At 51.6% G+C, this 13045-nt stretch overlaps 1 protein-coding gene across 1 annotated transcript in view; it reads right to left on the bottom strand.

Annotated features, from left to right (window-relative positions):
• Positions 1-2894: 2894 nt before the first annotated feature.
• The window catches only part of ash1l (ash1 (absent, small, or homeotic)-like (Drosophila)), a 203268-nt gene continuing 193117 nt past the window's right edge, over positions 2895-13045 (bottom strand). Inside the window, exons 17-19 of the mRNA XM_070868461.1 lie at positions 11593-11634; positions 9680-9948; positions 2895-8078 (exon numbers count right to left, since the gene is read on the bottom strand). Coding sequence (XP_070724562.1) covers positions 7987-8078; positions 9680-9948; positions 11593-11634 — 403 coding nt within the window. The 3' untranslated portion in view covers positions 2895-7986. The remainder of the gene's footprint in view (positions 8079-9679; positions 9949-11592; positions 11635-13045) is intronic.

Below are 13045 nucleotides of genomic sequence, written 5' to 3'. Positions count from 1 at the left end.
GTAGCAGCCAATCTGTGTGTTAAGAGTCAAGTGTCCGAACCCTGGCAGAAAGGGGCGATTGTTCTGAAAGTAACTAAGCTGCAAACACTCTCCAAACATGGACTCAGGTGCAGGCCCAAGGCTTTCATCGACTGTTGACTGTTCTTGAACCTTTACTTTTCAGTCTCTTAACCTTGTCAGAGAAGAATGCGTTGCTGTCAAAAGGTACACCTGGTGCAATGTCTGTCTACGCTACTGAGCTGCCTTGACACCAGCAGGTCAACACAAAGCGGTTTTTTGGCGGGGGAGGGGGGCAGTGTGAACTTATCCACTTTGGTAGGGGAAAAAACCCAAAGCAGAATATTTGTTGCCTGGCGAGAGACTGGGGAATGTTTGTATTCAGAAGGACCGGGGATTCCTTGCACATGAACCACGGAAAGTTAACATGCAGGTACAGCAAGTAATTGGGAAAACAAATGGCATGTTGGCCTTTGTTAAAAAAGGGATTAGAGTACACGAGTAAAGTAGTCTTGTTACAATTACACAGGGCATTGGTGAGGCCACACCTGGAGTACTATGTACAGTTCTGGTCTCCTTACCCAAGGATAGACATACTTGCCTTAAGGGAAAAGACTTCCATTTCTATAGCGCCTTGCATGACCACCGGACTTCTCAGAGCTTTACAGCCAATGAAGTACTTTTAGAGTGTAGTCACTATTGTAATGTGGGAGAGTGTCAAGAGTTCAAGTTCATCGAAGGTTCACCAGACGGGTGACTGGGATGAGGGGATTGCCCTAGAAGGAGAGATGGAGTAGACTGGGCCTATATTCCCGAGAGTTAAGAAGAATGAGAGCTGTTCTCATCGAAACATATCAAATTCTTAAGGGGTTTGACAGGATTAATGCTGAGAAAATGTTTTCCCCCGGGCTGGGAAGTCTAGAACCAGGGGTCACAGTCTCAGAATAAGGGGTCGACCATTTAGGACTGAGATGAGGAGAAACTTCTTCACTCAAATGGTTTGGAATTCTCTACCCCAAAGAGCTGTGGCTGCTCAGTCGTTGAGTATATTAAAGACGGAGGTCGAAAGATTTGGGGGAATTAAGGGATATGGGGATAATGCGGGAAGGTGGAGTTGAGGTAGAAGATCAGCCATGATCTTATTGAATGGCGGAGCAGGCTCGAGGGGCCGAATGGCTGACTCCTGCTCCTATTTCTTATGTTCACTTACACAGCACCTCAATGCACCCTTCGGACTTCCCAAAGCACTTTGCATCCAATGGAGTACAGGTTGAACCTCCCTTATCCAGAACTCCCTGATCCGGAACCACCCCTCGTCCAGAACCATTCCCAGCCACTGGGTGGCACATGCGCAGAACTCCGACATGAACAAATTGAAGTCCTTCCTCGCTCCCGACTCCCGCAATCTGCCGCACTTCCAGCCCCAAGCCAGCCAGCCAGCCCCGAGATCCCCTTGCTCAGTACCTGTACCATCCAATTTAACGTGACTGCCCCTTGTCCGGAAAAATCCCGTATCCGGCACTGGCCAGCTCCCGAGGGTTCCGGACAAGGGAGGTTCAACCTGTACATTTGAAGTGCAGTCACTGCTGTTATGTAGGTATGTGGGCCAGCCAATTTATGCCCACAAGGCAAATTTGAACATCGAGTCGTGTTAAGAGTAGAGAAGGGCCTTCTGTGCTTGAAATCCGCTGCATGCCTACCATTTAATTCTTTAAAAGTTAACAGAAACTCAGGCCAGCAAGATGAAAATGTGAACTAAAGTGTGTCTTCGAGGAGTAGGACGCAGTTGATTAGCAGCACGGACGAGGATGAAGACAGTGGGAGAAGAGGAGTTGGTCAGAAACCTGGGCGGCTGGTCTCGAGGGTGACAAGTGCTATTGTTTTTCCAGAAGGTCCTTCCAAAATATATCTCCCCCCCCCCCCCTCCCTCCTGGAGGCACTGAGTGTTGCCGGGCGCAGTTCTACAGACAGCCAGCAACCACATGGCAGGGGGCTGTTCTGCGTCTGGGAGCCAATACCATGAGCGTGGGCAGCCCGTCAGACGATGGGGCGGGGGGGAGAAATCGCACAGCCAAGCTTCAACCTCACCCGATGTCCACATGCATGCTTCCCAACCGGCCTTGCTAGACAGTGATCAGGAGTGGGAACCCAGGCTGAATGAATCATAGACATTTACAGCAGGGAAGGAGGCCATTTCGGCCCATCGTGTCCGCGCCGGCCGGGAAAGAGCCACCCAGCCTAATCCCACTTTCCAGCTCTCGGGCCGTAGCCCTGTAGGTTACGGCACTTCAAAGCGCACCTCCAAGTACTTTTTAAATGTGGTGAGGGTTTCTGCCTCTACCACCCTTTCAGGCAGCGAGTTCCACCCTAGACCCCCACCACCCTCTGGGTGAAGACATTTCCCCTCAAAACCCCCTACCAATTACTTTAAACCTCTGCCCCCTGGTTGTTGAACCCTCCTGCTAAGGGAAATAGAGTGGACAGGATGGACCTATCTCAGCCCCTCAGAATTTTTTGCACCTCAACAAGATCTCGGTGAGACGTTAAACCGAGTTCCCATCTGCTCGCTCAGGTGGACGTAAAAGATTTTGTACACCTCAATAAGGTCTCCCTTCAGCCTCCTCTGTTCCAAAAGGAAACAACCCCCAGCCTCTCCAATCTTGGGGCAGGGAGCACTTGGAATAACGCTAGCGATGGCATGCGGCGACACAATGCAGACTCAGTACCACAATGCATTTACTAACTTGTGCCTCTGGGGACGCACACGTGTACTCTTTCTTACACGACGTCGAAAGGGTCGTCACAGAATCCTCCGCCAAAGATGGAGCAGACAAGGCGAGGCCAACTCGTCGAGTTTAAAGTCAAAAGAAAAAAAAAAAACAGCCCACAAAACGCGATTAAGAAAAAAAACAATTTCTCCATTTAATACTAGACTTTCTCAAGTTGAGATACAAGCGTCTTTATGCAATTACATCCAACGTTAAAATCCGTAATACATAATTTACAAAGATTAAAGTCAAAACAATGATCTATTAGATATGCTTCTGTAAAAAGTAAATATATTAGCAGCATTTTTTCAGCAAACAATCACACTGCCTACACCCATGCAGACTATAGTTATATCTATTTGCAATAATGTAGTGCTTTTAAACAGCGATTCCGTGACTTTCCGTTTTTTGTAATTTTTTTTATAAAGTAACCCCCAAAAAAAAAACATTAAAAAAAAACCTGTCATCACTTTCTATATCAGTAAGGAGGGGAGGGGAGGGGAGGGGAGGGAACAGGGAGGGGAGGAGAGAGGAGAAAATAAAACCAAAATTGCAATACCTAACCACTGATTGTCTAAAACATGATTTAGTCTTTCAGGAAAGAAAACGACAAGACATAGTGTGCCTTTCTACATATATAAATTTTTTTTTTGTATGTGTATTTTTTTTTCCTTAGTGTTTAACACTATTACCAAGAATGAAATGTCCGAGGAGACAAAATGAAAATATTACAGACCTGTCAAAACTCCTATCAGTGATGCGTAGAGTATCATATACTCGATTTTCTGTTACTGTACAGTGTCGTTTCGCAGTAAGAAAATAGTCAAAACAATCTTTCTCTTTTTTTCGTTTTTTTTTTAATAAAATACGATTTGAAAGGGTTTTTTTTTTTCTCTTCTTCGCTGGAGACACAAAAAAGGGGGGGGTGGGTGGGGGGGGGGTAGATGGGAGTGGAGCACGTTCTGCAGAGATTGACATGATGCGTTTTGTACATTGGGACGAGAGTGTTGGTCCATGTATAAAGGGAAACATGGGACGACAGTATTGCTGACAACCACACAACCGATATGTACACGTTGGCACATAAGTCATTTTTGTTTTATTTTTTTTTTTAAAACTTATTTAAAAGGATGTTGGGGAGCGGGACTGCATAAGCTTACGTGCGGACAAAGCTAAGCGATTTTTTTTTTCCGTTTTAAACATTTTTTTTTTTTAGTTAAAAAGGGGGAAGGTACTACACTGTACAGTTCGACAGAACACAGACGTAGTGTCTTTATTATTACTTCTACGCAAATGGTCTCTACTTCACAACAAATACTTTTTTTAAATTTTGAATACTGCTCTTCATTTATCGAGTGGCTTTCCTTTTGCGGTCCAACTTTGATTTCAGTTTTTTCTTGAAAGAGAAGTTTTCACACCGGCCCCGCTGGGGGGGGTGGGGGAGAAGAGGGGGAGCAGACTTTGGTGATGTTACAGGCGTTGCACGCAGAGCTGGGTACAGTACGCACGAGTGCAGGCGCCTCGGAGACGTGCGGCGACGGCAACTGCTCGCGCAATCGATTCGCAGTTTAAAATTCATTTGGCCTCGATACAAGTGGTGAACCCGACGATCAATCTTCAGTGTATTCCCTCCCCCACCAGTTGGCCAGCTGTTCCCCAGCACCCCTGGGCTACGCTGCTCCTCTCGTCGTCCCGACGAGCCGCCGAGAGCGCGAGACGAGATCCCCCGGTCCCTCGGACAACTCCCCCTCCCCTCCCGTGAGCACAAAATGGCCACCGGCGGGAGCTTGCGAAGCTGGGAGCGGTGACTGTGGGGCAATGGATGCTCTGGCGAGCTCGAGTCCCGCGACTCAGATTGTGGCACTGCGTGAAGAGTGATTCCCGCGACATTTGCAGCAGTCTTGAGGGTGGGGGGGAAGGTGAGAGAGAGAGAGAGAGAGAGAGAGAGAGAGAGAGAGAGAGAGAGAGAGAGAGAGAGAGAGAGAATGCTCCTGCACCTTACTTTCTGGTCACGGTGACATAAACAGGGGGCTTTAAAAAATAAAAATTAGTTCCTGGGACGTGGGTGCCGTTAGCCAGGCCGGCATTTACTGCCCATCCCTAATTGCCCCTCGAGAAGGTGGTGGTGAGCTGCCTTCTTGAACCGCTGCAGTCCGTGTGGTGAAGGTGCTCCCACAGTGCTGTTAGGGAGGGAGTTCCAGGATTGTGACCCAGCGACGGTGAAGGAATGGCCGATATATTTCCCAGTGGGGATGGTGTGTGACTGGGAGGGGAACGTGGAGGTACCTTGGGTACATTCGCTCTTAAGAGTGCTGAAAGTGGGAGAGCAGCAGTTACAAAGCAGGTCGTTGTGTTTCAAGGTTTAAAATGCACATGATACCTTGGCTAGGTCCGGTGGGGGGGGTGGGGAGTGCTAACCAGAGCTCTGAACACAACGAAGGATTGGGATGAAGAGTGAGGGGGATGAAGCACAACTGTAACAGTCACAGATCAGTCAATGACCCAAGGCTCAGCTGTGGTCCTCGCTGAAGGAAGTAGCTGATTATGGAGGCTGGGTCAGTGAATATATTTAAGGCGGAGATAGACAGATGTTTGAGCGATGAGAGAGTAACGGGTTATGGGGAGCAGGCAGGGAAGGGGAGCCGAGTCCACGATCAGATCAGCCACGATCATATTAAATGGCGGAGCAGGCTCGAGGGGCCGTATGGCCGACTCCTGCTTCTATTTCTTATGTTCTTATGGGCAAAGGCAGCAGAGGTGACATGAGGAAAGACACTTTTTACTCAGCGAGAGGCTCGGATTTGCAATGCGCTGCCCAATAGGATGGTGGGGGCACGTTCAAGAGTGAGCCTTCAAAAGGGAATTGGATATATACTTGGGAGAAAATATTACAGGGATATGGGGAAGAGAGCAGGGGGAGTGGCACTGACTGGGCTGCTCTTCGAGAGAGCCGGCGCAGACTCGATGGGCCCAATGGCCTCCTTCTGCGCTGTACTGTTCTATGATAAGAGGGACAGGAAACGGTAGCAGTCGGTTCCTATGATCCAAGTTACGTGTGGGTGTGTGGGAGGTGGGGGGGGGTAAGGAACAGCAGGCCTAACTACACCTGGGATCAGGAGTCCCAGTCGAGTGACACAGTTCGGGACCCGTGAAAAGGTATTGAAGTGAGCCGGCAGGAAGCGGGGTGGAACAAAGCACTCGATCCCAGGGCCAATTACAGAGAGAGGGACGTCGGGTTGGGAATCAGAGACATTTACGGCATGGAAGGAGGCCATTTCGGCCCATCGTGTCCACGCCGGCCAACAAAGAGCCACCCAGCCTAATCCCACTTTCCAGCTCTCGATCCGTAGCCCTGTAAGTTACGGCGTTTCAAGTGCACATTCAAATGTGGTGAGGGTTTCTGCCTCTACCACCCTTTCAGGCAGCGAGTTCCAGACCCCCACCACCCTCTGGGTCAAGACATTTCCCCTCTCAACCTCCTACCAATTACTTTAAATCCATGTCCCCTTGGATGTTGACCCGGTTGACGGGGCAGGGATAGAGTCCATGATTGAGGGAGGGGCGGGAGGAAAGTGTAGTCACACATGAACTGTGGAAGGAGCGGGCTTGATGGGCTGACAGCTCGCCTTGTTCCGAACTCGCAACAGAATCGAGAGAAAATAAAACCGCCCCAAAATCAAACACTCAAAAACGGCACCAGAGTTCCCATCACACAGTGCGGTTTCCAATTCGGAGCAAACCCCTTTCCCTCCGGTGACGTGGTAACCTTGCACATCTCAATAAAAAGGGACTAAAATACTTTATTCACAGATCACTCGTTTTAAAACAAAACAAAACAAAAAAATTAACTCTTTGGTGCTTTGTTCTGTCACCTCCGTCCCCTGTCGCAAAGTACTGGAAGCACAACTCACTGCGAGCTTATAGACTGCCCTCGAGAGCGGCCGCCATTAACCCAGTTGCCTCTGCCGCGGGGTGCCACCGTCAGTGCCAGCAAAATCCGTTGCCCCCGAGGACGCCCTTCCGTGCCAACTTTGGCGGCGCGGGGAGGGCGAGGGGGAGGGGGAGCTCTGTTTTTAAACTTGAAAGAGCTTGCGTGCGTGCGTGCGGATTATTTTTCCTTCCTTCGCGCAGCACACCAGGCACACGGCTGAGAAGAACAGCGACGGCATCTCCGAATCTGCAAAGGTCCTCGATGAATTAACAAAATAAAAGATCCCACTTGTGTGCCATGCCCCCCTCCCCCTCCAGCCCAACCACAAAGACACTAAGTGCTATTAATCAGACTCCCAATTTTGTGTCCTTTTTTTGTTGTTGAAAACTTCAGGTTTTCCTTACCGCCCCCGCGTATTAATTGCTATTTTTTTTCCCCGGTGCTGCTCAAAGGGGGGGGGGGGGGAAAAGAGAGAGTATGCGCGTGATGTTTTCCAAGCACGTACCATAAGTAGGCTACAGGGCCAGTGCACTGGCATTGCCTTAATTGCTTGGAGAGAGTGCAAAATAAACATGGGCTTAGATTGTAAACTTCTCACCAACCCCCCCACCCCCCCACCCCCCCCCTTGCCGCCTCCTTTACCAGCTGTCTTCTCTTCCTCTTGCTCCATATACATATATATATACACTCTGGACAAACCGTATTGACAGTCACACTGGTGAATTCACACATACAATCAAAGAACAGGAACAGAAATGGAGTTCAGTCCTCGTTTTCTTTTTTCTTTTTTTAAAAAAAAAAAGTGACCTCCGACACTCGGGTAGTGAACATTTCGTTCCGACACCCACCTTCCCCTCCGCTTCGTGGGTGGCCATTTGGCAACTGCGACAGCGCGCCCCCTCCCCCACCCGACCCCTACCACCCAAAAAAAAGTTTTTTTTTGGCTGCCTCGTGCCACTGAACTAAACGGGCTCCCGTGACGGTGTTACGAGGAGCACCGCGCCCGAGCGAGTGCGCGTGCGCGCACGCTGTAAAGCACTGCGGGAGCACTGGCCAGCCCACTGTTTCCAAGTGCTTTCAATTTGTCAGTTTCTTCTTCACCCTCCTGTCCTGTTTCTAATGGTTTAAATCGAGAGAGAGAGAGCTTGGGAGGGAGTGAGGGAGGGAAGGGTGGGGGGGGTGTGTGGAGCTTCCAATCCCCCCCGACTCTCTCGCTGTCAGGACGCAATAGGACAGGGCGGGACGTCAGGATTTCCAACGCAGGAAAGGCTCATTTCCACGGGTCGTGCATTACTTCCTGAAGCTGCTCTCCGTCAACATTAGCGTGCGCCTCCGTAGCCTCCTCCCCGAGCCCTCCTCCAGCAGGTAGGTCACGTCGATGGCTAGAGTGCACACAGACCAAAGGAGAGTTCAGTGCCAGTGATTGATGCGGAGGCTCATTAACCATTTCATCCAAAATAAGATTAATAATTATAGAATACATTAAAAAACACTTGCATTTATATAGCACCTTTCACGACCACTGGACATCTCAAAGCGCTTTACAGTAAAGCACTTTTGGAGTGCGGTCACTGTTGTAATGTGGGAAACGCGGCAGCCAATTTGCACACAGCAAGCTCCCACACACAGCGATATGATAATGATCCAGATCTTATAGAAACATGCAAGATTCTGAGGAGTCTTGGCAGGGTAGATGCAGAGAGGATGTTTCCCCTCGTTGGGGAAATCTAGAACTAGGGGGTGTAGTTTCAGAATAAGGGGTCGCCCATTTAAGACTGAGATGAGGAGGAATTTCTCCCAGAGGGTGGTGAATCTGTGGAATTCTCTGCCCCAGCGAGCTGTGGAGGCTGGGTCATTGAATATATTTAAGGTGGAGATAGAGATTTTAGAACGATAAGGGAGTCAAGGGTTATGGGGAGCGGGCGGGGAAGTGGAGCTGAGGCCAAGATCAGATCAGCCATGATCTTATTGAATAGCGGAGCAGGCTCGAGGGGCCGAATGGCCGACTCCTGCTCCTATTTCTTATGTTCTTATGTAGATCATCTGTTATGTTGGTTGAGGGATAAATATTGGCCCAGGACACCAGAGAGAACTCCCCAGCTCTTCTGTGAAATAGTGCCACGGGATCTTTTACGTCCGCCTGAAAGCAGGCAGGGCCTTGGTTTAAGGTCTCATCCAAAAGACGGCACCTCTGACAGTGCGGCGCTCCCTCAGCACTGTACTGGAGTGTAAGCCTGGATTTATGTGCTCAAGTCCCTGGAGTGGGACTCGAACCCACAACCTTCTGACTCAGGAGGCGGGTGCTGCCACATTAGATTCATACAGCAGAGGAGGCCATTCAGCCCATCGAGCCTGTGCTGGGTCTGAGATGAGAACGATCCAATCAGTCCCAATCCCCCCTGCTCTGTCCCCACAGCCCGGCACAGTTCTCCTCGTCAAGTATTTATCCAAATCCCCTTTGGAAAGTCACTATTGAATCTGCTGCCATCACCCTTTCAGGCAGCGCGTTCCAGAGCACAAATTTTTTGTGTCTCCTCATCTCCGTGATACAGACGATCAATTTTAAAATCACTCCACATTGAAGTTCCCTTTCCCAACTGCTGGGAGGACAGTTCCATGGAGCACGGCAGTTACTGGAGCTTTATCCCAGCAACTGCTCTTTACCCGTCAGCTCAACACCAGAGCAGACATTTTCGCCCTGCTGGGAGGGGGTCTGGGGCGGAACTCACGGCCTGAAAGGGTGGTAGAGGCAGAAACCCTCACCACATTTAAAAAGTACCTGGATGTGCGCTTGAAGTGCCGTAACCCACAGGGCTACGGACCCGGAGCGGGTGAAAGTGGGATTGGGCCGGGTGGCTCTTGGTCGGCCCGGCGCGGACAAGGCGGGCCGGAATGGCCGCTTTCCGCGCCGAACACTTCCCGGATTCCGCGGCGCCTGCACGACGCGCGAGAGCGGCGGTGCACGGTTCCGACAGGGGCTCACCGTTCTTCCCCGGGATCTTGGCCAGCAGGTCGAGCAGGATTTTGTTGAGTTTCTCCCGCTGCACCCGTTGCTTCTCCTCGGGGCTGCAGTCCACCTTGGGGCCGCTGCCGCTGCTGCTGCTCTCGCTCTCCTGCTCCTCCAGGTGCGGCATCTCGGCGGCCGGCTGCTCCTGAGCCGTCGACATGTCCTCGATGATGGGGGGTGGCAAGTCATCCTCCTGAACCACCACCTTGCAGTGCACTTTTGTCCGTTCCGTTTTCCACGATGACCTGCGCCGTGTTTTTTTCCCCCCCCGCCCGCCGACAGACAGAAGTAAAAAGGGAAAGAACAAGTTGATAGTTTGCCGTGGGTCAACAACACCAGGCTGGTGGTTTAAAAAGACAATACACATGCACAGAACCTGCTACGGTAACGGCGTCAGGTATTACACCTTGCTCGACTTGTGGCTGTGAGACTCGCTGAACAAATCACCCACACGCACAGAGTTTCGACGTTTAACACTTTTACTCCAATGGCTTGTCTTACCCTTTTAGAATATTTGATCACAGTCTTAAACTGTTGGGAGTTTAGCAGAATGAGAGGTGATCGTATAAGATTCTGAGGGGGCTCGACAGGGTAGAGGCAGAGAGGATGTTTCCCCTTGTGGGGGAATCGAGAACTAGGGGGCATAGTCTCAGAATAAGGGGCCGCCGATTATAAACAGAACTAAGGAGGAATTTCTTCTCTCAGAGGGTGCTGAATCTGTGGAATTCTCTGCCCCAGAGAGCTGTGGAGGCTGGGTCACTGAATATATTTAAGGCGGAGATCGACAGATTTTTGAATGATAAGGGAGTGAAGGGTTATGGGGAGCGGGCGGGGAAGTGGAGTTGAGGCCAAGATCAGATCAGCCACGATTTATTGAATGGCGGAGCAAGCGAGGGGGCGTATGGCCCACTTCTGCTCCTATTTCTTATGTTGTAAACCTTTCCCAAAGTTCGACATTTGAAGGGAGAGGTGCCTGTTAGAATTATTAAACTATACAGCGCAGGAGGCCAATCGGCCTTTCGTGCCTGCCCTTTGAAAGAGCGATCCAATTAGTCCCAGCCTTGCAAATCTTTGCCCCTTCGAGTATTTATCCAAAGGTATTAGGGGAGCAGGCCCACGTTTAATGCACGTGTATGCATGCCTTAGGCCTCGCTCTGCAAAGGAGGTCCCCGGTTTACAGCGACCGAATAAACAAAACTCTAGGGGTCACAGACCTGAAACGTTAACTCGGTTTCCCTCTCCACAGACGCTGCTTGAGATTTCCAGCATTTTCTGCTTTTATTTCAGATTCCAGCATCCGCAGTATTTTGCTTTTGCAAACAAAACTCAGCCTGGGTTTCCTGGAATGTTTGGCTGGAGTTCGTAGCCTGACTCCAGAATAAGGGAGTAAGGCGGTGTAAGGAGCTCCCGTGTGTGGGTGGGGGGGGGGGGGGGGGGGGGGGGTTTGACCCATACACAGCTCCTGATAGGGGGAGGTGGGGTGGTTGAACAGTACGCAGCTCCCGGGGCAGGGGGAGGTGGGGTGGGGAAGAGAGTGGAAGGAACGGAGGGGACAGACAAGACGGTAACACAGCCCTCGACGGGAGCAGTACACAGTTCCCGCAAACTGCTGCCCACGCCCAGGGTAAAATTCCCACCGAGGGTCCAATTGCACGGTACAGTGAGATCTCAAGACTTGCCGCCTGCACGGTCGTGCTAAGATGGAAGGCGATGACCCTCGACCTTCCGCATTGTATCCAATATTACTGCATTTCGGTCAATAACATCTCCAGAGTTTTTAAGTCCCAAGTTAAACTAGACGCACACATGCACAGATATCATGAAAATCTTTCCGAAATGAATCAGCCAGTCACTCATTCACTTATTTAGCCACTTATGTCTTTACTCACATCTTGGTTAAGGCTGTTTGGTAGGTGGGAGTGCAGCAAAGTCTACGATGAAGGGAAATAAAAATCACCCAGTATCAGTGGAACGACTGTGTTTCTGAATCAGCCGATGTCAGAGAACTGAGCACCGCTCGCTCCAACAGCAACAGGTGGGCGATGAGCGAACTGCGTCCCAAACGGAGCTGCTGTGAGATGGGTTCCGAGAGGGGTCCCCCAGGGCACCTGCCCACTCCCACGGCACCCCGCCCCCCCACCCCACCGGGCACGTTCCGGCCTCCCGGGGAACCTCCGCCCTCCCGCCGGCTCTGCGGGCGTGACCCAACACCGCTCTGGGGGATGGCTCAGTACGAGGTGGGGGGCCACTGGTGGCTGTGTCCCCTTCTCCTCTTCCCCCCCCCCCCCACCGCCTCCTCCTCTTTCTCTCCCCTTGTGAAAGAATACAGCCCACCCAAGTGCACTCGCTACCGTCTTGGGTGAGAACTGTTGGAACTTGCCCAACGAGTGCATGTCGAGCTCAAACTGGGAATGAAGTGGGGGGTGGGGAAGTGGGAAGTGGGAAATTCAACCTCACCCTAAAGGATAACTGCTCTCTGCTGCCCGCTCCTTGCCCCGACCCTCGGCAGGGGAACCCATCCCACATTGTACAGCCGCGTGGTTTAGTTACTGTTTGGATCGCCCGTCGCTCATCCTCCGCCCCCCCCCCCCCCCCCCCCACAGCCTCCAACCCCCAAGCGCCATCCCCTGCACACTGGGGGAGAGCATCCCCTGCACACTGGGGGAGAGCATCCCCTGCACACTGGGGGAGAGCATCCCCTGCACACTGGGGGAATCCCCTGCACACTGGGGGAGAGCATCCCCTGCACACTGGGGGAGAGCATCCCCTGCACACTGGGGGAGAGCATCCCCTGCACACTGGGGGAGAGCATCCCCTGCACACTGGGGGAGAGCATCCCCTGCACACTGGGGGAGAGCATCCCCTGCACACTGGGGGAGAGCATCCCCTGCACACTGGGGGAGAGCATCCCCTGCACACTGGGGGAGAGCATCCCCTGCACACTGGGGGAGAGCATCCCCTGCACACTGGGGGAGAGCATCCCCTGCACACTGGGGGAGAGCATCCCCTGCACACTGGGGGAGAGCATCCCCTGCACACTGCGGAAAGCATTCCCGGCCCCGCGGGAAAGGAAAGCTACAAGTCTCCCCGACAGGAGGTGGGGCTTGGCCGCAACGCGACCTGCAGCGTTCAGGAGAATCGCAGCTCCCCTCCCCTTCGCGGTTTGTGAGGATAAATAAAAATTTGAAAAACCGTAAAACTAAACAGTAACTTTTTAAACTACCGTAAATCTTGGAGTGTAATACACCCTCTGTGCACAGGACAAACTCCCCTTTATCCCCGGCCAAGGAAATGGTAGCAATATATTTTGGTACTCGTGTGGAAAATGCACCCCTTCCCCCT

This window comes from Pristiophorus japonicus, chromosome 30 (genome assembly GCF_044704955.1).
Source record: "Pristiophorus japonicus isolate sPriJap1 chromosome 30, sPriJap1.hap1, whole genome shotgun sequence".
Lineage (NCBI taxonomy): Eukaryota > Metazoa > Chordata > Chondrichthyes > Pristiophoridae > Pristiophorus > Pristiophorus japonicus.
The sequence above is the reverse complement of the archived record's forward strand: the minus strand, read 5'-3'. Positions and strand labels throughout refer to the sequence as shown.